General features: G+C 34.8%; 2 protein-coding genes across 2 annotated transcripts; one reads left to right on the top strand and one right to left on the bottom strand.

Moving 5' to 3' along the window:
• Positions 1-691: 691 nt before the first annotated feature.
• Positions 692-7,190, bottom strand: LOC145617245 (U2 small nuclear ribonucleoprotein B'' 2-like). Its single transcript, XM_081671939.1, has 5 exons — positions 6,960-7,190; positions 6,382-6,554; positions 5,232-5,325; positions 1,958-2,037; positions 692-1,289 (listed from the first exon to the last, which is right to left on the bottom strand). The coding sequence occupies exons 1-5, from the start codon at positions 7,033-7,035 to the stop codon at positions 1,017-1,019; spliced, it is 696 nt and encodes a 231-aa protein (XP_081528065.1). The 5' UTR covers positions 7,036-7,190; the 3' UTR covers positions 692-1,016.
• A 5,484-nt stretch (positions 7,191-12,674) lies between these two features.
• LOC145618562 (short-chain dehydrogenase reductase 2a-like) lies at positions 12,675-14,854 on the top strand. The gene is made up of 2 exons (XM_081673335.1): positions 12,675-12,854; positions 13,838-14,854. Exons 1-2 carry the CDS (start codon positions 12,754-12,756, stop codon positions 14,670-14,672), a joined length of 936 nt encoding a protein of 311 aa, XP_081529461.1. The 5' UTR covers positions 12,675-12,753; the 3' UTR covers positions 14,673-14,854.
• Positions 14,855-20,383: the final 5,529 nt, after the last annotated feature.

Genomic DNA, 20,383 nt, shown 5'->3' with positions numbered 1-20,383 from the left:
TCCAATAGAGTCTTCTCCTTAGCTTATAAAAAAATTGTAGTATATGTATGGGGTTAATCAGCGCAAGAACCGAGAACGAGCACCCCTAGGCTCGGCTTGGGCTCGTTAAGGAATAGTGGGGCTTGGCTCGGTCGAGCTCAACGGTCCAATAATATTAGAGGTGTAAAGACCTGCTACTACATCAATTTGGTATTTGCTAGATCAACCAATGGAAATTGTAAACGCTGTGGGAGGCACGATTAAGCCCTGTGATGGTCTATTCAATGCAATATCTCCAAAATGACACTCCCACACTGGTTGTTGATGACATAGATGGTGTTTCTCTGTGTTTTGGATTCGCATACCGGTAACATCCTCACAATGTGTAGAAATAATTTGTATGGTTCAGTTGAAAGAAGGAAGGTGAAGAGATTCATGGACAATGCGGCCATCTGGGATATTCCTACAAGTCTGACTGCTAGGCCACCCCATTACAGCATAAAGTACTCATCCACATAATTACAAAAATAGGCAGTCATAACCTCTGATACCACTGACTACTGAGCACATTAGAATGTGGAATTCAAAAAATCAAGTAAAATCTCATGGTATTGCCTTAACCAGTTGGGCAGGTGTAGGCTGTGCTTTCACTTTAATATGGTGATCATAAAACTTATATACATGCTGTAGGACCTTGAAGCTTTTGAATATCTCCTTGAAAATAAACTAAAGGATTTCATTCGCCAATAACCACAGAATTATCAATTAATCTTATGTAAAACAAGTTTTGGACAAATTGAAATATGTTTCACTAAAACTAGCTAGTTTTTAACTATAGCTGCCCTAGAAAACCAGACATTCTCATAACAGGTAATGGGATATCATCTGATGTACAGTTGACTTAATGCAATATTGCAGGATACCTCTGAGGCTCTGAACAAAACTTAACACTGTTCTCTCTGCATCTCGCATATGGTAGAGCTACAGTCTACAGTTGCCAATGACAAATCACTCCCACAAAGGCGTACAAAACAAAATCATTTCTTAGCATAAGTGATTTCCATGGGGTTCTGTGGTGTAACTTTAAAGCCCTGAAGCGCCTGCATTGCTATAGCAGCTTCGTCCTCATCGTCAAACTCCACAAAGGCAATGCCTGGCTTTGCTTCAATCATCCGCACTTCCCTGAAACCTGGGTACTGTTGGAAAAGCAGTTGCAGCATTATACTGGTTGTTTCATAGGGCAAGTTTTGTACAAACAAAATATTGTTTGGAGCTACAGATTCCTGTGCACCAGTCTTGCGATGTGGAGCCTGTAATGGGAATAAAACATTGACCATTAGCTTTAAACATTATAGAACAATACCCCAGAACAGTAAACATCATGAACTAGTGACAGTGTGAAACCAGTCCATTCATGATAGTTATAAACTTATAATATACACTAATTAACCATCCAAGGTTTTTCATTGTTTCGAGAACTTTGTGAAGTGAGCAGGTGGCACCAAGTACTTTACACTAGAACTCTCCTTTCGCTTGGAGCATCTCTGTACTTCCTATAATCCTATATGTGTCTCACAATGAGTCAAACTTTGAAAATTTAAATGTGGGTAAATACAGAGCAGAACTAGCATCCTGGTAGTCAAAATGAAATAAGGACTAAAGATCTAGGTCCGTTCGGCCAGGAAACGCGTAGGGCATGCAGTGGAAGAAGGCCCCAACAAGGACAGATTTGACTGATGCTTAAAAACTACAGATGTGGTTGAAACTGAGAATCCTTCAATGGGTGTTTCAAGATAGTATAAATCTATGATAGGCAACCCAGAAGCAAAATCTGGTGCTTGTAAATAGCATATGATGGAGGACATAGCTTTTGGTCAGCATTGCCAAGCCTTATTGGAAGATGTTAGAAATTGCAGAACTTGTCTAAAATATGTTGTTTTTATGTGAAGAGAACAGAACTTGTGAGCAGTATACTTACAGATGGGCCACCATTGGTTTGAGAAGCATTTCCATTAGCAGCAGCACCAGTTTGGTCTTCTGGATGACGCTTCCTTTCACCTGAAGATAGGAAAAAATATTATCTCAAAATCAGATTTAGCCTCGTTCCAAGTTAGAAAAAAGTATTTAATGAATGGCTGATATGCTGCTATCTGAGGTCTACATAATAATTAATCTCCCAATCACAGTAGTAGCCAAAAAACGCATGCTTCACTGATAATAATACTACAGGCCAAAATGAAATTAAACTTCAGAAAAACAAAGGTTTGACAGTATAAATTACAAATCGTGCATATGTGGCAATATGGGCTCTCAATGGGTAAATTATTTCATACATGGGCATAAGAGCATGACCATAACCTGCCACATGCCTCAAACAACACTCTTACAGTGAGGCAAGGAGATCAGTTACATAGAGGAAACATATTGGGACATTTATTATTATTTTTGCACAAACATTCAGAAAGTTTCTAGTATGCTTGAAGATGATCTAGCCTACCAATGATCCCTTTCCAATCATAGAAAATTTCCCTTAAATATATACTGATAATAGTTACAGATAAATTACAGAACTTGAGTATGTGAGCTCTCAATAAGTAAACCATTTCATACATGACCATATCCTGCAACATGCCTCAAACAACACTCTTACAATGAGGCAAGGAGGTCAGTTACATACAGATAACATATTGGGATGTGAAGGTACTTTTTCTTTTGGATATTTTGCACAAATATTCAGAAAGTATCTAGCATGCATATTAGTTTCTGCCCCACACCCACCAAAAAAAAAAAAAAAAAAGGGGGGGGGGGGGGGGGGGGGGGGTGTCCATGCAGGAGCGAAAAACATACTTAAAAGTTTTTGAAAACCACAAAAGGGCAATTTAAGGCCAATAACATAAACGCTTGGATGGCCAAGAATAAGCATATAGTAAAATAACCCAAGTAATATAAATCAATATTCCAGTTTGTTTTCCTTTTTTTTAATTTTTTTATTCACAACATATCCAGCTTCTTATGATTACTGAAGCAGTGAAGGTTTGTACGGAAACAATAGTTGTTGTATTGCTCTAAGTTATTCCAGCTAGTGGTTAGAAGTTAGCAGTTAGAGGTTAGTTCTCAAGTGCAAAATACCATACATAAGCAACAAAAAGATAACAAATTTAATTATTGCATATTTGCATATAACATGTGATGCATAAATGATTAAAACATAATGAAAAAAAAAAAAAAGAACTTTTAATACTTTGTAGCTTTTATTAGCACAACTCCAAATTTTAAAGTAACTGCTAAAACACAACCATTAACATATTGGCTAAGTTAACACTAAATACTACTCCTCATAATAAATTATTAAAAAATAAACTCTAATTTCCACTCTAGAACCTAATGCCAAACACATGTCAAATACCTCAATACAGCTTTTAAGCACTCCTTAATTTATGTATTAAACACCCAGATGCCTAATATTTCAAGTCAGATGAAGAGAATATAAAAAAAATAAATGCAGCATACAAAATTTATCCATATTTCACAGATCATAGGATGAGAGAAAGGAAAAGACGAGTGGCTATGGTGTGCGGAGCAAACTGAGCAGTGAGCATGCCCATTGAAAGACTTGCACATTCAAAGAGGCGCACCTGAGGTGCACATAAGCAAATTTCATTATCTGTTTTATATTGTGTGCCTCACTTCAAAGAGGTGCGCCACTAGAGGCGCAGCATGACCTTCATCGCCTCATTGTGCCTTGAGCTTTTTTATACATTGATTTGTATACATGTTAAGTGTTTGATTCTAAGGACACCTTATCCTCTTATTGTAATTCCTATTTTCTCTTTTTCTCTTCCTCACTCACACACACTTTATGGTCATTTCGCTAACTATTAGATACCTAACAGTTATCCAAATAAATACTCTTTCTCAATAAGAAATTTTATTTGGCTAATTGTTAGATATCTAACAGTTGACAAAATAACTAAAATGTCCCAAGTAACCCTTTTCCTATGTTAGCCCTTTTCTTTCTCTTCAAACATTGTGAACATTATCATTTTCACTAATTAAGTCTAATTGATTGATGCTAATAGTAATCCAAATGATCAAATGGTCATCATTAAGACCTTTTATTGAATTGCTTTATTTTATTATTATTATTTTTATTTTTTTTGCTCACTTTGATCATCATCTAACAGTCACATAAATAGTCTTAACTAAAGCCAAATCAGCTGACTATTAGATATATAATGTTAGACAAATGACCAATATGCCTAACTAGCCTATTTTCTCATGCCTACCAGTCACATTACTCCCACACACTATTTCAGATACTTAACAATGAACCCACTCCTTCCCAATGGAATAACTACTTGACTTATTGACTTATTTTGTTTAACATACAATAGTTACCAAGACAACCAAAAAACTCTTATTAACCTGTTTCTCATCGAACCCCCTTTATCTTCTCTTTTCTGTGCACTTGGTTATTCAAACAAATCTTTCCTAATGGCCCAATGGCCACCCTGCTACAGCAACAAAAGGGTGATCTGCAAATATACCCATTAGCTTATATCCTACAAGACTGAAAAATACCACTAATGTTCACATGTATGGTTTATTTCCCTTAATCAAGATCTTATCAATGGAAGGTTTTTTTAAATATTAAATCAAGGATCTAAGGTCATACAACTACCTTTAACAAACAATTATAAGCAAACATTATTATAATTAGAAAAAATTATAAATATTATGTTTAAAGAACATCCATATGGGTGAAACATTAAGAGTTGATAGCTAAACATATGCCTATAATTGATGGAATAAGGGGACAAGACAGCAAGCCACAAAAAATTGTTGCAATCCTATGCAAATTTATTTACAGAGCCCTAAAAGAACATGTATGATTGAAAGAGATCACATTGCATTCCTAAAGATTGGGGTTAAAAATACATTCTCTAAGGACAGCTACTGCATGCATGGTCTTGGTAGCTGCCAATTGGACATTTGGACCCTTTTCTCCCTCTCTATTTATATTTTGACCATTTTGGGGTTTTTGGGCGTGGGTGAGACCATACAAAATTGCATGAATCTCCCTGCCTGCTCCTAGTAATTTTCAAGCCACTCAGTAATTACATACTAGATGTACCAAAGATTTAAGTAATTATGGCTTCCTAAACAGCCACTACTCAAAAATTGCTAACCACATATGACAAAATTTGGCAATATGATAATACTATAGTCAAAGAATTAAACAGGATTTTTACCCTTCTCCTCTTGTTTCTTCTTCTTTTCCTTAGGAACATAAGTTCCCTCTTCTTTCGCAACACAATCTGACTTGGATTTAGCGTATTGTATCCGCTGTAAGAAGTCATCAAGAAGAACAATAAAATGTTAAACATACTAGCATATGTAACTATATTCACGTGTAAGCTTGCAGGGTATCAGAAATAAGACTCTTTTTTAAGTAAATCAAACTTCTTGGAGTGCCAAGCCAACATTACACATCACAGGGATGGTGAATCAATAAAACTGTAGTCAGCTTGCATTTTAAAATATGAAATGACACTATTTCAAAATGATCGATACTCCCTCCATCTTGTAGTCATTTTCAACAATATTTGGTTCCATTGTACATGTTGAGTTGTCAAAACTTCATTAGTGGCAACGTCTTTAAAAGTTGGATTCTCAAATTTGATGTTTACTCTCACTAGTATTCCCATCAAATCACAAACTTATACTCAGCAATGAGATAGAGGAAGTAGGAAGTTGACATCACTCAAGGATGTAACTACAGCATTCTGCTAAATGAGAATGTGGCTTCTGCACATACTTCGTAAAACACCAAACCCCAACTTCAGAGCAAACAAATACTAACAAGATTCATGTTTCACTTACTCCATTCTTGAAAATATGCACTATTTGGACTTTTACACTGTCCACACATTCTCTCTCAACCATCTTATATGAAATTAATGTAACAATGTAAGAAATTATAGTTTCGTGAGATCTTGTTAGATTCGCCTAGATTTTCACTTTCAATATATCCTTATTATTACTTTAAATTTTAAAACTTGTGTATCCGTAAATGTGAAACTCAAATGGTGCATCTATAATGGAATGGAGGAAGAATTTGTAAACCAAATGTTGGACCTATGGATTTATATGCATTCCTATTTACACATTCTAGTGTAAGACTCTGGCTGTATTACATTTACTGAGCCCACCAGTACAAATCTCTCATTCCAATTTCAGTTGATTAAAGTGCACAATCTTCTATAAACCCCATAAGTCCATAACGCTATCATGCCCATTTGACTATTTCTATACTTGCTACTTCTCCTCACCCCTCACCTTCAAATTTCACCAACTAAAGTACACAACTATTGATAGACAGCTAGAAATGGATGTACTTACGATAGGTTTATCATAGAAAGGGAAATTCTGCATTTGCCGAACAGCATTACTCGCTGCTGTAATCTCACTAAAACAAATCCAAGCTTGACCTCGAAGTTTAGGCGTCTTCAGAGCTACAACATCCAGGATCCTCCCAAATTGAGAGAATAAACAGTAGAGCGACCGCTTCAATTCTGGTAAATTCATAAGAGATTCTCACTAGCTCAAATACTTGAATCAACAACTAAAACTAAATAAAAACCCAATAATTACACACCCATAATAAGAGGCAGCAGCAACAGCAACACCTATTAACACTTAACATTTCTTAATTTCCAAGTAAATTGGTTCAATTTCATAGTAATTGCGGAGAATTAAAGTTGCAAACTAAGTCACTAATCGCAAAACAGCCATTGCAGCAAAAATTAGAAATCCCAAAATTTATGATAACCTAATTTATACTCTGAAATCAAAGGGCATTCATAGTGATTTTTGAAATCTGAGAAGCTAAAATTGAAGATAATCAAGTATAAGAAAGATCATAAGCATGAAATTGAAGAAATTACAAGCTAAAAAAGAGTGAAAAAATTAGGGTTTACCTTCTTTCTTGACCTTCTCATTGAGATTTTTAACGTAAATAGATTGATTAGGAGGTATATCGCCGGATAACATCATTGTCGTAATATATGTTAATCGAATTGAATTGATGCAGAGAAAAAAAAAAAGAGGGAAGAAGGAGAAATTGCGAAGCCCTAAACAGTCGAATGCAGAGTTGAGGAGAGAGAAACACTCAGCAAGGCGGTAAAACCCCTTGTTCGATTACGGGTTTTGGACCTTTTTTTTTTTTTTTTTTTTTCGGTGGCAAAGAAATTCAAAAGAGATAGACCGTGTAACGACCATATGATATGGCCATATCCCATATGCCCACATGGGGTTATACACTTATACGTTCATTAGCCCAAGACCCAAGTGCTTGGTGCAAAAATATTTGCTAGAGATGACCAACTTGCTAAAATAAACTGTCGATTTTGATAAATAGAAGACGATGAAAGGGAAAAATACTTGATTGATGATCTACAAAAATAATTGTGTTGGGAATAAAATCCAATGTATTAAAAGCGAAATATGCCACTAGTAATACAGGTAATCTGAGGACATACCACGCACGCCCCCAAGGTTAACAAAATATCCTCCGTAATTCGTATATCCAAACTCGAAGGATGAAATTGCTATACGTGATGGCCTTGTCGCAAGTATACATGCTCCTAAGACATCGCTCTCTTGCGTGATATACTGCTATAACTCGATTTTGACGCAAGAGCTATCGTTCACTCGCTTGCGAGCTAAAGCTCGCACCCACCACTCTAACTTACATCAAGTGAACTATAATTCGATCTCACACAAGAAAAGCTTCCAATTTACGTTACAACCCATACAACTCCTACATGACCTAGCCCCCAATTACTTAAGCTATCCAAAATCATCATGTCATTTGTAAAATCAATACCATAATGAAATAAACAAAATTTTTGGAGCGCACTTATTAGTGGTCGAACTATGAGTAACTTGGAAATTTTTAATTGAATGCTAAAAAAATAATACCTATCTTATTATGATTAATTAATCGTGATTATATTTTAAAGGACAGGCTCAACGAAAAATCAAAGTCGACCGTTGAAGCTCGGAATTAATTTATGCTTCATGTAACCTATCATAAACCTAACCACTTTCTACCTTTTAGAACCAAGATTGAAGATTCGCACCCAATATAGCATAACATAACAACAAGACTAGTAAAGCTGGGCGTGGGCCGGGTCAGCACGCGGGCGGCCCGGGCACGGCACGAGGATGGCCCGGCACGGCACGGCCCGCCGGCAGGCCCGGCCCGGCACGATGGCACGCCCCTCGTGCCTCGTGCGGGCTGCGGTTAAAAAAAACCAAAAAACAGCCCGGCACGGCACGAGCCCGGCCAATAGCCCGCAGGCACGGCCCGCAGGCACGGCCCGCAGGCACGGCCCGCAGGCACGGCCCGCAGGCACGGCCCGCGGGCTAACGGCTATAAGGCTGGTTGTGTTTTCCCTCCAACGGCCATAAACGGCCATAAACGGCTATAAACGGCTATATTTTCACCTATAAATACCACCCTAAACTTCCAATTCTTTCCACAACTCAACTTCTCATCTCATTCTCTTACTCTCTTATTCTCATAATCTCATTATTCTCATATATTATAATTTATAAATTATAATCTCTTAATATTTCTTAATCTCTTATTCTCTTATAAATTTTACATTTTTAATATTATTAGTCTACTACCAAAAAAAAAAAAAAATACTTTGTTATATTTACATTCGGGAAATTATAATTTCGGGAAATTATAAATTCGAGAAATTATAAATTTGGGAAAGCGTTGAAGCGTCGTTGTAAGATCTAACTCAACTTTATTTTAATTTGTTATTGTTATTGTTATTATTATTGTTGTTATTATTATTATTATTATTATTATTATTATTATTATTATTATTATTATTATTATTGTATACTTGGAACTACTTAATTACATAAAAACTAATTTCTATTTTAATTGTGGGTTATTTGGATTGTTGAAATCTGTCTAAGGCGGGATTTGGGCTCTGGACAACGTCGATCCTAACCATAACCTACCTGGGATCTCATTGATTTAGATAATCTACTATTATTATAATTATTTTTGAAAATTTATTAACTTACTAATTAAGTAATAATTAAGAAAAAAAACTTACTTATACTTGTTAATTGTTATAATTTGTTACTTTGTTAGTGTTATAAACTTATAATTGTTAATTTGTTATAATTGTTAATATTGTTGTTAATTATTATTTATTAGTTAATAATCTTAATTAATCATGGCATCAAACCCGAACCAATCCTCCTCTAAAAAAGCCAAATCTAAACGACCATTGGAAGGCTCTTCTATGCCCCCCCTACAATGCAAATCCCTACTATGCAAATCCCTACAATGGCCACCACCCACCCCGGGTTTTCTACCGGTTTTCCCACCGGATTAGATCAACAAGGGACATTCCAACCATGGCAAAGCACCCAATCTCCACCTTATTATGCCTCCGCACATGATATGCCTTTTGAATTTAACTATCAAACAACTCAAGCAAGCAACACACAACCTGCCGGCTCTAGTGACCCATCCGTCCAAAATACTATTCCCCCATCTGATAACCCATTCATTGAATGGTACACCGAAGAAGAAATGACCCTTTTGAAAAACCGAAAGAGTAAATGTTGGCAATATTTCTTGTTAAGTAGAGATGGTGAAAAAGCCAAGTGTAAAACTTGTGGTAATATTTATTCGGCTCCAGCCAAAGGCGGTACGGGGCACCTAAACCGACACAGTGAAAAATGTGGTGCCCCAAGTACTGACCCAACTCAACCAAAAATTTCTCAATTCCATCCTTATGGCTTCACTTACAATTATGAGAGAGATAGGGATGAACTTGGGAGAATGATAGTCCAAGCCGAACAACCTTTTCTTTTTGCTGAAAGTGATCCGTTTAACAATTACATTAAACGAGCACTACAACCCCAACACAAAAAAATCTCCCGAAAAACCGTTAAAACAGCTGCCATGAAAACTTACTTAGAATACAAAATGAAATTAATTGAAGAACTTAAAACTCTTACTTCAAGAGTTTCTATAACTTCTGATGCATGGGATGGTGGTTATGGTTTACATTATTTGTGTGTTACTTGTCATTGGGTTGATAGTGAATGGTTATTGCAAAAACGTATTATTTATTTCAAATTGCTTGAATACCCCCATACGGCCTTTAATATTTCTAATTGTATTATGAGTGCTCTTGATGAATATTGTCTTAGGGACAAAATCATGTCCATGACGTTTGATAATGCAACATCCATGACAGCTAGTGCTAATCTAATTAAACCAAACTTGCATAATGTCATAATGGATGGAGATGCATTACATATTAGATGCATTTGTCATGTTTTAAACTTGTGTGTTAAGGATGGACAAGAAGCAATTGGTCCATACTATTCCAAAATTCGAAATGCTGTTTTGTCTATTATGTCTTCTAGCAGTAGGTATCAGGAATGGAGGCGATATCTTAAGCAAAATAAGATAAAGCCTATTAGAATTAAAACGGATTGTCCAACTAGGTGGAACTCCACCTATGACATGTTGAGTCAGGCACTTTCGTATAGAGTTCCATTTTCATTGTTTTACAATAATAAGTATCCACAATTCATGATAGCAGACTCCGATTGGGATAATTGTGAAAAATATATGCAATTTTTACAATTATTATATAGTATGACTCACTGTTTTTCTTCTGTTTATGTTCCTTGCATTCATTCTTTCCTTCAAAATGCATGTTTATTTGCTCAACTTCTTTATGAACATCGATCACAACAAGATTACAATGATTATGTTCCACAAATGGAGGCTAAATGGCGTAAATATTACACTAAGCTTCCTATGGTTTATATGTTTGCTTCTATTTTAGATCCTAGATCAAAGTATGATGGCACATTTATGCTAATTGATATTTACTATGAATGCATGCAACTCGGTGATGGTGTCGAACAATATAAAAATCATGTGAAAGATAAATTTTTTGAGTTATATAGAGTTTATGAATCTAAATATGGAACCGTCACTCATTTTGCCCCTTCTCAAACATCCAAAAGCGTAAGTAAAACGGGCAAAAGTTTGGCGGCCCAAGCTGCTAACATGTTATCTAAGTTTTCAGGTAGTGGATCATCATCAAGGCGAACACAAAGCGATGTTTCGGAGTTGCAAATGTACTTAAACTACGACTTCATGAAAGGCTTGGACGAAGATTCGAGGTTGGGGATGGACATCCTAGATTGGTGGAAATCCCAAAGCACAAAGCATCCAATTTTGGCGGCAATGGCACGTGATATTTTCAGCATCCAAGCCTCCTCCGTTGCCTCGGAACGAGCTTTTAGTGCTTCGGGAAGGGTTCTAGACGATAGAAGAACAAGTTTGAAGCCCGAAACACTAGAAATGTGTGTTTGCTTGAAGGATTGGATGGATGCCCAAGAACGCATCCAAGATCGTACTTTTACGGCCAACGACAACATCGATGGTTCCGATCGTTCTGGTTCAACTAGCTCCTCCGCATTAGCTAGTGAACATGAAGCCGAAGATGAAGACGAAGAAGATAATGAAGACCTTGATTGAAGATTACCAACAACTCGAGAATTAATATTAATTAGCGAAAATTCTAGTATTTCCTATGTACTCTATTAATTAGTGAAAATGTTAGTATATCCTATGTTGGCTATGTACTCTATTAACATTAGCCGTATAATAAAATAACAAAATAAGTTATTCATCAATTATTGTTAGTTGTACACTTGTACTTCATATTATCTTTTACTTAATAAATTTTTATGAATGAATTTTTTCAACTTTTAATTTTATGGAATATGTTATATTGTTATTTAATTTTTGTCTAATACTTATATAGTTATATGAATAATATGATATATAGTAAATTATGAATGAACAATAAATATTAATATAATTTAAACAATATTTAATATAACTTAACTCCATAAAAAATTTAATAATTATTATATTCAAATATTAAATTGTATAATTATTCAATTCAATTTTTTCTTTCATAAAAAAAATTCAAGTTTTTTTAAAGTTTTTTTTAATTTTTTTTTTTAAAAAAAAAAAAGAAAAAAGGGTAAGCCGTGGCCCGTGGGCCGGCACGGCCCGCCTCCACCGTGGGCCGGCACGGTGGCCGGCACGACGGGCGGCCCGGCACGGCACGACCGGCACGGTGGGCCGTGCCGTGCCGTGGACAGGGATGCTTGAAGGCAGGCCCGGCACGGCACGGCCCGCCTCCACCGTGGGCCGTGCCAGGCCCGGCACGACACTGTACCAGGCCCGCCTAGGCACGGCCCACGGCAGGCCCGGCACGGCACGTGCCCAGCACTAAAGACTAGTCGTTTAATTCAATCTCCTAAAATTCGTTCTACACGGGTCAAAGCAATAAACTGAAAACACTATAGAAAGAGTAGTTGTACAACTCCCATTGAAATGCACAAATTTAAAAAAAAGATCCTCAAAAGTGGGAATAATAATACATCAAGAGAAGGTGAACATACACATAAAAATACAAGGGAAGGTTCCTTCGAAGCCAGGTTGTACATATTGACCAACCTGGTTAGTGAGTATTATAAAAACACACCACCATTCTCAATTCCCTCACTTCACTGCTCATCTCTCACTTTGCTACCTTATTAGTCCCCACTATTCCACTTCTCCAACCAAACTTATTATTCTTTCTTTTCTTCTTCGTTCTATTCTCATTTTCATTTTATTCTTTCTCTACTCAAATTATGCCTGCTGCTGCTGTCATTTCTGAAACCAATTCTCATCAAGGTTTTCATCTTATGGGCAAAGATAATAATAATAACGCCCCTTCTATTACGTTCCGAAGGTATATATTTCTTTACCGCTTTTTATTAATTATTATTATTACTCTCTCTGTCTCGATTTGTTTTTTTTGTACATTTTTACTGAGAGAAAGGGCTAAGGAGGGCGTATAAATGTATAATGTGTTTGTGTTCTTGAACATGTTAGCTAGATTTGTCCTATTTCATAAGGAGTACATTGTTTGACCAACAATAATACTCCAATTTTCTTTTTCTACTATGTTTCAAATCTAAAGCCGGCCATAATTCTACCACTTTTGTTTTGTTATAAAATTTTCAACACTTTTTTTGACAAATACTAAAGCATATTCTATGTATAAAATTTTCTCCAAGTATTTTTCAATTTCATCAGTCTTCAAAACTAATCTTCATCAATCATTTTTTCAGTTATTATGTACTTCCTGTCTTCCTATTAATTAATAAGATTTTTTATAGATACCCATCATTTTTTTCAGTTACTTGTACTATTATTTAATAAGATTATCTAGACATATCCATCATCATTTTTTTGGTTGTATTCATGTTAAAAACACATATTGAAAAATATGAAAATACTGAAATAAGTCTAATAATTTCCCGTCAAGACCAAAAAAAAATATTCCAATAAAATCATTATATATTTTCTTAGCCAAAGATTAATTTGTAAATTTTGACCACATTTCAAAACATTATTATCAAGTGCAATTATGTTATATACATCTTCACAATACAAATCAATTTTATAATAAAATGTACGTACTTCGTATAACTAAAGTTTTTGACAGTCAAATAAGCGTGTTAAGAACTATAAAAAAAATGTACAAATAATATTAAAACGTAGAAGAATATTACGGAGTATTATATATTTATTACGGACGTGGTCGGAGACTCGGAGGGACTATTATAATAGCCAGTGACAGTGGACTAATGGACTATGAAGTATGAATGCATGTTGTTTTTTTTTTTTTTTACACCTACTTAATTATACTTGTATTTTATTTGTGTGTAGGTTGGAGGGAAAAGTTGCAATAGTAACGGGTGGAGCAAGAGGAATAGGAGAAGCAACGGTTAAACTATTTGTCAAGCACGGCGCTAAGGTTGTTATCGCGGACGTAGAAGATGCACTAGGCAAAGCATTGGCTGATTCTCTATCTCCTTCCACCACCTTCGTCCACTGCGACGTCAGCAATGAAGACGACGTCCGCAACATGGTAGACACGGCCGTGTCACACTTTGGCAGACTAGACATACTCTTTAATAACGCTGGTGTGTTAGGGTCACAAACAAAGTCTAACAAAAGCATACTTAATTTTGACCCTAATGAGTTTGACCGTATCATGTCGGTCAACGTAAAGGGTATGGCCTTAGGGATCAAGCACGCAGCCCGTGTTATGATGCCACGTGGTGGTGGTTGCATTATCTCAACCTCGAGTGTGGCGGGGTTCATGGGTGGTATGGGCCCACACGCCTACACGGCGTCAAAACACGCCATCGTAGGGCTAACGAAGAACACGGCGTGTGAGTTAGGCCGATTCGGGATTCGTGTTAATTGTATATCTCCCTTTGGAGTTGCCACTTCTATGCTTATTAATGCTTGGAGAAGTGATGACGAAGACGAAGACGATGAGATGGAGTTGGGGTTGGGGTTGCCATGTGAGAAAGAAGTGGAGAAAACGGAGGAGTTTGTGAGAGGATTAGCAACCCTAAAAGGCGCTACTTTGAAGGCCAAGGACATAGCCGAGGCTGCACTATATCTTGCAAGTGATGAGTCTAGGTATGTAAGTGGTCATAATCTTGTTGTTGATGGTGGATTTACTACCTCCAAAAATTGTGTTGGCTTGTGACCAATATACCACCTTTTTTATTTTTCCTTCTTTTCATAGTTTTACTTCCTTAACTTCAAAATTGAAATTGAAGTTATATATTTTTTTTCCTAATTTTTTTTTAACGTGGGTACAATGTTTACACGTTACTACATTAGTTTAGTGTAAAGTTGTCACTATCTCTTTATTATTAAAAATTGGTGTGTTGTACCAGATATTTTTGTATAAAAATTGCATAATTCTTGTGTTCTTACAAATTTGACAATTACTTTAATACTACATAATACATACTATTATGTTATAACAACAATGACATTCATGAAGTACTCCAATTACAATAATATTTGATTAATTAAAGTACTTTGTAGTTATATATTTGAAGTATGTAAAGAACATTGGTCAACTTTCAATTCACCAAAGACGCGACGAAAGACATTAAGGCACCAACCCCAATTGTTGAAAATTCAATTTTCTCAACAAATAATCTTTTTTTCCAAAGAGTAGTACTACTACTAGTAAAATCACAAGGATTTTTTGTCTTCAAATTAAAAAAACAAAAAAAAAGAAACCCTCCGTACATAATAAATCAATCCCATAAATTCCATTATGCAACAATGCAAGCTAAGTATGTTTGACTTATATAAAAAAAAAAAAAGTATGTTTTTACTTTTGGACATGACAAGTAGCATTTGAAAAGATGCTTAGCTATTAATTACTCCATAGCTCAATCCCATAATTTAAATTTTCACTATTATGATATACTCATATTTATTAGGATGCCTACTAAATATGACTATATTATTATGATCACAATTTTTTCCTATCCCTTATTGATTTATTGTTCGTCTATATTTAAGTCAATTTCACCCTAGATACTATTTTTTTTTTTCCTCTTTACCTTTTCACATTCATTAAAAATATAAAAGTTTGATGAGAAGTGTCAAGGAAGATCCAACATAAAGGAATGGAAGTATTGTATATTTGTATTTAATGAATGTCATTTACATATTGTTTCAAAAAAAAAAAAAATGTCATTTACATATCCAATTAAAGGATTATTCCAATCTTTATTTCCACTTCCTTTTCATTATAAGAATATGGTTGTAGTCAACGACATTACTAAAAGAGGTTATAATTAAGAAAGTTTATTTTATTTCTATTGTATATTTTCTTCGAAATTAAGTTAAATCTCACCGTACACACTTTTCTCAATACCTTTACACTTTAATTAAAAAAATAAATATTAAAAACAATCTTGATGAGAAGTGTTAGGACAGATCGAGCACCAAGGGAGTATTGAAATTCATGAATTTCATTTACATATCTAATCATTGTATTAAAGAATTTTTATTCCAACCTTTTTTTTTTTTTTTCTTCTTCTTTTTCATATAAGAACACTAAAAAGTCAACTAGCTAAGACATTAAATAAAGGTGAATCCGATCTAGTAGGGTTAGGAAATCTGTAAAAATACCTAATAGGGCAAAAATTGTACAATTAGAAATTTAGAATATATCAAACTGACATTTATTTAGACGTACAAATGCTAATGATGATATTACTATTATAGGTATTAGTGTATTACGGTATTCCACTTGATAAATTCATGCTGGATACAACTGTACTTATAGACAGCATCGTGTGATGATTTACGATATTCACGAACATGTAGCTGTCCACAACTCCACAACATCATACGAGTTGTGCATTACTAATGCATTAAAGTTGACTTTCACCTCTTCACCTTGACCACCAGCCTGTCTGTAGTATAATTTAGTTGAAATTTACTCAGTATATGGTTTGGTTTTAAAATACTACTCCCTCCGTTTTAATTTTTATATGCATCACTTTGACAATTGCATTATTCACATACTATGGTTGACTTAATTTTTTCACCTCTATAAAATGAATAAATGTTATTATATTATATATCATTAGATTCGTCATAACGTCTAATTTCATAATATAATTTTGTTACAATTTTTACTAATACACAATTAAAGATATTTATGGTCAAAGTAGCGTATCGACAAATGTATCGGTCAAACTGATGCATATAAAAAGAAACAGAGGGAGTAGTAGTTACTCCGATTTAAAACGGTGTTATAAAAGTTACTGATCTGATTATATATAGTTATTGTACGGAGTATAAGTTAAAGTTTACTCTATCTGCATGTATACAATTTGAGTGACTTGTTTACAGAACTAAAAACTACTGTACATACAATACACCTACACGGTACGCGGACACCTATTATAAAAATTTCGTCAATTCTCCAAATCTCTTAAAAATTACTACAATAAAGTTGTAATGTCCTCAACAACTTGGAATAAACAATAAGATTTGTGATTCATGCAACTATACTTATTTTAAGAGCAAGACGTACTTTAATTACTATGATGCTTGCTCCTCACGTACCGTCGGTCCATTCACGACAATTGATGTCATATTACCTAGAATTGAGAAACTAAATTACATTACTAATACTTCATTAACAACCTGATTAAGCGACATAGGACCACTAATTTAAGCACTAATTAGCTAATAACCACTTCACCTAGCTCCTTACCCCTATAGCTTATTATAAGGTCAACATATGGATTATTCAATTATCTACATATACATGCAAATATGATAATAAGACATTTTTTTTTTTTTTTGGATCTTCTAAAAAATTTGTATGTATCTTTTGATATCAGCTAAGATACTCTATATAGGCCTCAAATTAAATCTGGGTAGATACTACATTATTAATTTATTGTCGGTTAAATTAGTTATATGGTGTAATGATGAGAGAGAATCGAACAATACGATTTGCTAATTAAACTATCTTCTAATAGTAGGACGTACTTAATAATTTAATTAGAATATACTGTTTGGTTACCTGCTAAGTACCGTGCTAATCCAAGGTATTGTTTTCTTTTCTTAAACAAGTATGAATTTTTTTATGTTGCAATCTTGATCCTTGATTTGATTCTACCTAAAATGATTTAAGGATATATAGAGTAATATGTATGAGTTTTTTTTTATGTTGCAATCTTGATCATTGATTTGATTCTATCTAAAATGATTTAAGGAGATATAGAGTTATATATTTTTTGAGGGAGATATAGAGTAATCATATAATGTACGTCCTTCTATTATGTCTTTTTATACATTATTGTGTTTTCATACATTATTAAAAAAAAAACGCTAATTAAGATCTACTAATTAATTTCCAAACACCGTAATACCGTATAACACATAATCTACTAATAAATCAATGCAAGTTTGTATACCATCTGGCACATCTACTAATAGTTTGATACACTCATAAAAATACATTATATGTTAGGAAAATTTGCGATGAAGGTCCTTTTAAGTGGTCGACCTTGTGAGAAAGGCCCTTTTATAAAAAAAGGTGGCACAAAGGTCCTTATATCATGTTTGGGTTGTAAGGAGGGTCCTTTGACCATTTTCCGGCGTTGACTTTTCTATTTTCCGGCCAAAAAAAGCCACGTGTAAAGCATGTGACTTATTAAGTTCCCTTTTTTCCCTATTTTCTCTCATTGTGGGGAGGATTAGCCTTGAATTACTTTGAATAGCCTTCAATTTTAATTTACGGGATTACAATTGAAGTTTTTGTGTTAATTGTTTTCAGAAATTAGGGTTTAATAGGGGAAAAAAGGGGAAAACAAGGGAAAAGAGGAGGGAGAAAAAAGAGAACCTAGATGTGACTTTTTTTGGCCGGAAAATAAAAAAGTCAACGCCGAAAAATGGTCAAAGGACCCTCCTCACAACCCAAACATGATATAAGGACCTTTTGTGCCACCTTTTTTATAAAAGGGCCTTTCTCACAAGGTCGATCACTTAAAAGGACCTTCCTCGCAAATTTTCCTATATGTTATCGATTAGCTAATTCAATTTGCTAGTTGCGGTCTTATTAGCTGCATAAATAAGGGGTATATATTATATTCGAATACTTTTATTAACTAGACTATTAATTTAACCTATTTTTAAGGGAATTTTACTATCAACCTGAACCAAGGGCATTTAATTTGCACGTACGATTATTAACTTATTACGTACAATGCAGCTAATAAGGTAGCACAAGGTTACAAGACTAAGGTAATTAATTAAGATCAGAAAATACATAAAGGAAGGATATGATCAGGGAGAATATTATATTATATACCATCGAGCTCACACAATTATGTAATAAGCTAAGGGAGAATGGGAGATTATATATACCTTACCAGCATCACAAATGTTTAAAAAAAATCGATTGTACAATAGCGCTATTGTAAATCAATAGCACGTGAGCCTCTTCATTACTTTCTTTTATCAGTTTCTCTCTCTCTCTCCTCACTTATTTCACTCACTACGGAAGCCACCGTCGCCGCCACCACCGCCGCAAGCTTGAGCCTCTCTCTCTCCTCACTTATTTTTCACCCACTACGGGAGCCGCCACCACTGTCGCGAGCTTGAGCCTCGTTAACAGTGATCTGACGGTTGTTGAGTGTTTGGCCGTTCATTCCTTCGATCGCGGCATCAAGCTCTTCGTCCCTTGCTTCCGAAGGTAATGATGGTGATGATGCTTGTATATATGGTAATTGGAAGCAGTAGCAGAAATTTTGGAATCAAAGTAAAATAATACTTGTATGGTTTACTTTTGCAAAAAAAAACAAAAAAACTAGTGAGATTTTGATACTTTGTTTTGCAATTTGCATATGTAGCTTAGGGCATGTTCACATTTACTGAACTGAACTGAACTGAACTGATTGGAGCTGAACTGAACTGATTGGAACTGAACTGAATTGAACTGAACTGAATTGAGCTGAAATGAATATTTTATGAGAGAGGGAAACTAAGAGCTGAACTGAACTGAACTGAACTAAACTGATTAGAACTGAACTGAACTGATTGGAGCTGAACTGAACTGAAATTAAGTAAATGTGAACAGGCCCTTAGTTACTTTTGTGATAAAAAGGGTCACGTTTGTGAAAAAAGGGGTCACTTATGTTAAAAAAAGGGTCACTGTTGTAAAAAAAAGGGTCACTTTTGTGAAAATATGGGTTACTTTTGTAATAAAAAGGGTAACTTTTGTAAAGAAAAAGGGTCACTTTTTGCAAAAATGTTCGATGTACAATAAAATTATTGTAAACCGGGGGCACGCAAAAGTTTTTGTACCAGCATATAATCAAAAGGGTTCAACTTGGTTGGCCAAAATGATTCATGTATAAGACAAGAGGTGTTTTGGTTACCCAATGATCGAGGAGTCATCTCCTTCATTCCTCTACTTTTGAACACTAAAGAGAACTAAGGGTCTGTTCTCATTGACTGAATTCAGCTGAATTGAACTGAACTTATTAGAGTTGAACTGAACTGAATATTTTATAAGAGAAGAAAATGAACTGAATTGAACTGAAAATAATCATATGAGAACAGGCCCTACCGCCCTAAGTATAATATATTTAACCTCACATACTATAGTTACTTGTATAAGCTAGATTTGTTATCAACATATTTCACAATCATTGTTCATTCTGTTCGCGTACATCAAATTGTCAATCTTAGCTTGTACTCCCTCTGTTTTTTAAATACTTGCTCCATTTTTTATTTACGGCCGTTTTTAAATACTTGCTTCATTTCCTTATTTGGAAAGCTTTTACAATATTTAATCAATTTCTCTCACCTAGTGGTCCCAACATATATTCTCTCTCCTCCAATTCTTTCCACTACTTTTGCTTTATA

This window comes from Chenopodium album, chromosome 26 (assembly GCF_948465745.1).
Source record: "Chenopodium album chromosome 26, dcCheAlbu1.1, whole genome shotgun sequence".
Lineage (NCBI taxonomy): Eukaryota > Viridiplantae > Streptophyta > Magnoliopsida > Caryophyllales > Amaranthaceae > Chenopodium > Chenopodium album.
This window is presented reverse-complemented; position numbering and strand designations above follow the sequence as displayed.

Coding starts and splice junctions, on each gene's coding strand:
- LOC145617245 (XM_081671939.1), bottom strand. CDS start 7,035: ATGATGTTATCCGGCGATATACCTCCTAATCAATCTATTTACGTTAAA. Junction 2,038..5,231: donor GAAGAAACAAGAGGAGAAGG/GTAAAAATCCTG, acceptor TCCTATCTTCAG/GTGAAAGGAAGCGTCATCCA. Junction 1,290..1,957: donor AAACCAATGGTGGCCCATCT/GTAAGTATACTG, acceptor TTCCCATTACAG/GCTCCACATCGCAAGACTGG.
- LOC145618562 (XM_081673335.1), top strand. CDS start 12,754: ATGCCTGCTGCTGCTGTCATTTCTGAAACCAATTCTCATCAAGGTTTT. Junction 12,855..13,837: donor CCTTCTATTACGTTCCGAAG/GTATATATTTCT, acceptor ATTTGTGTGTAG/GTTGGAGGGAAAAGTTGCAA.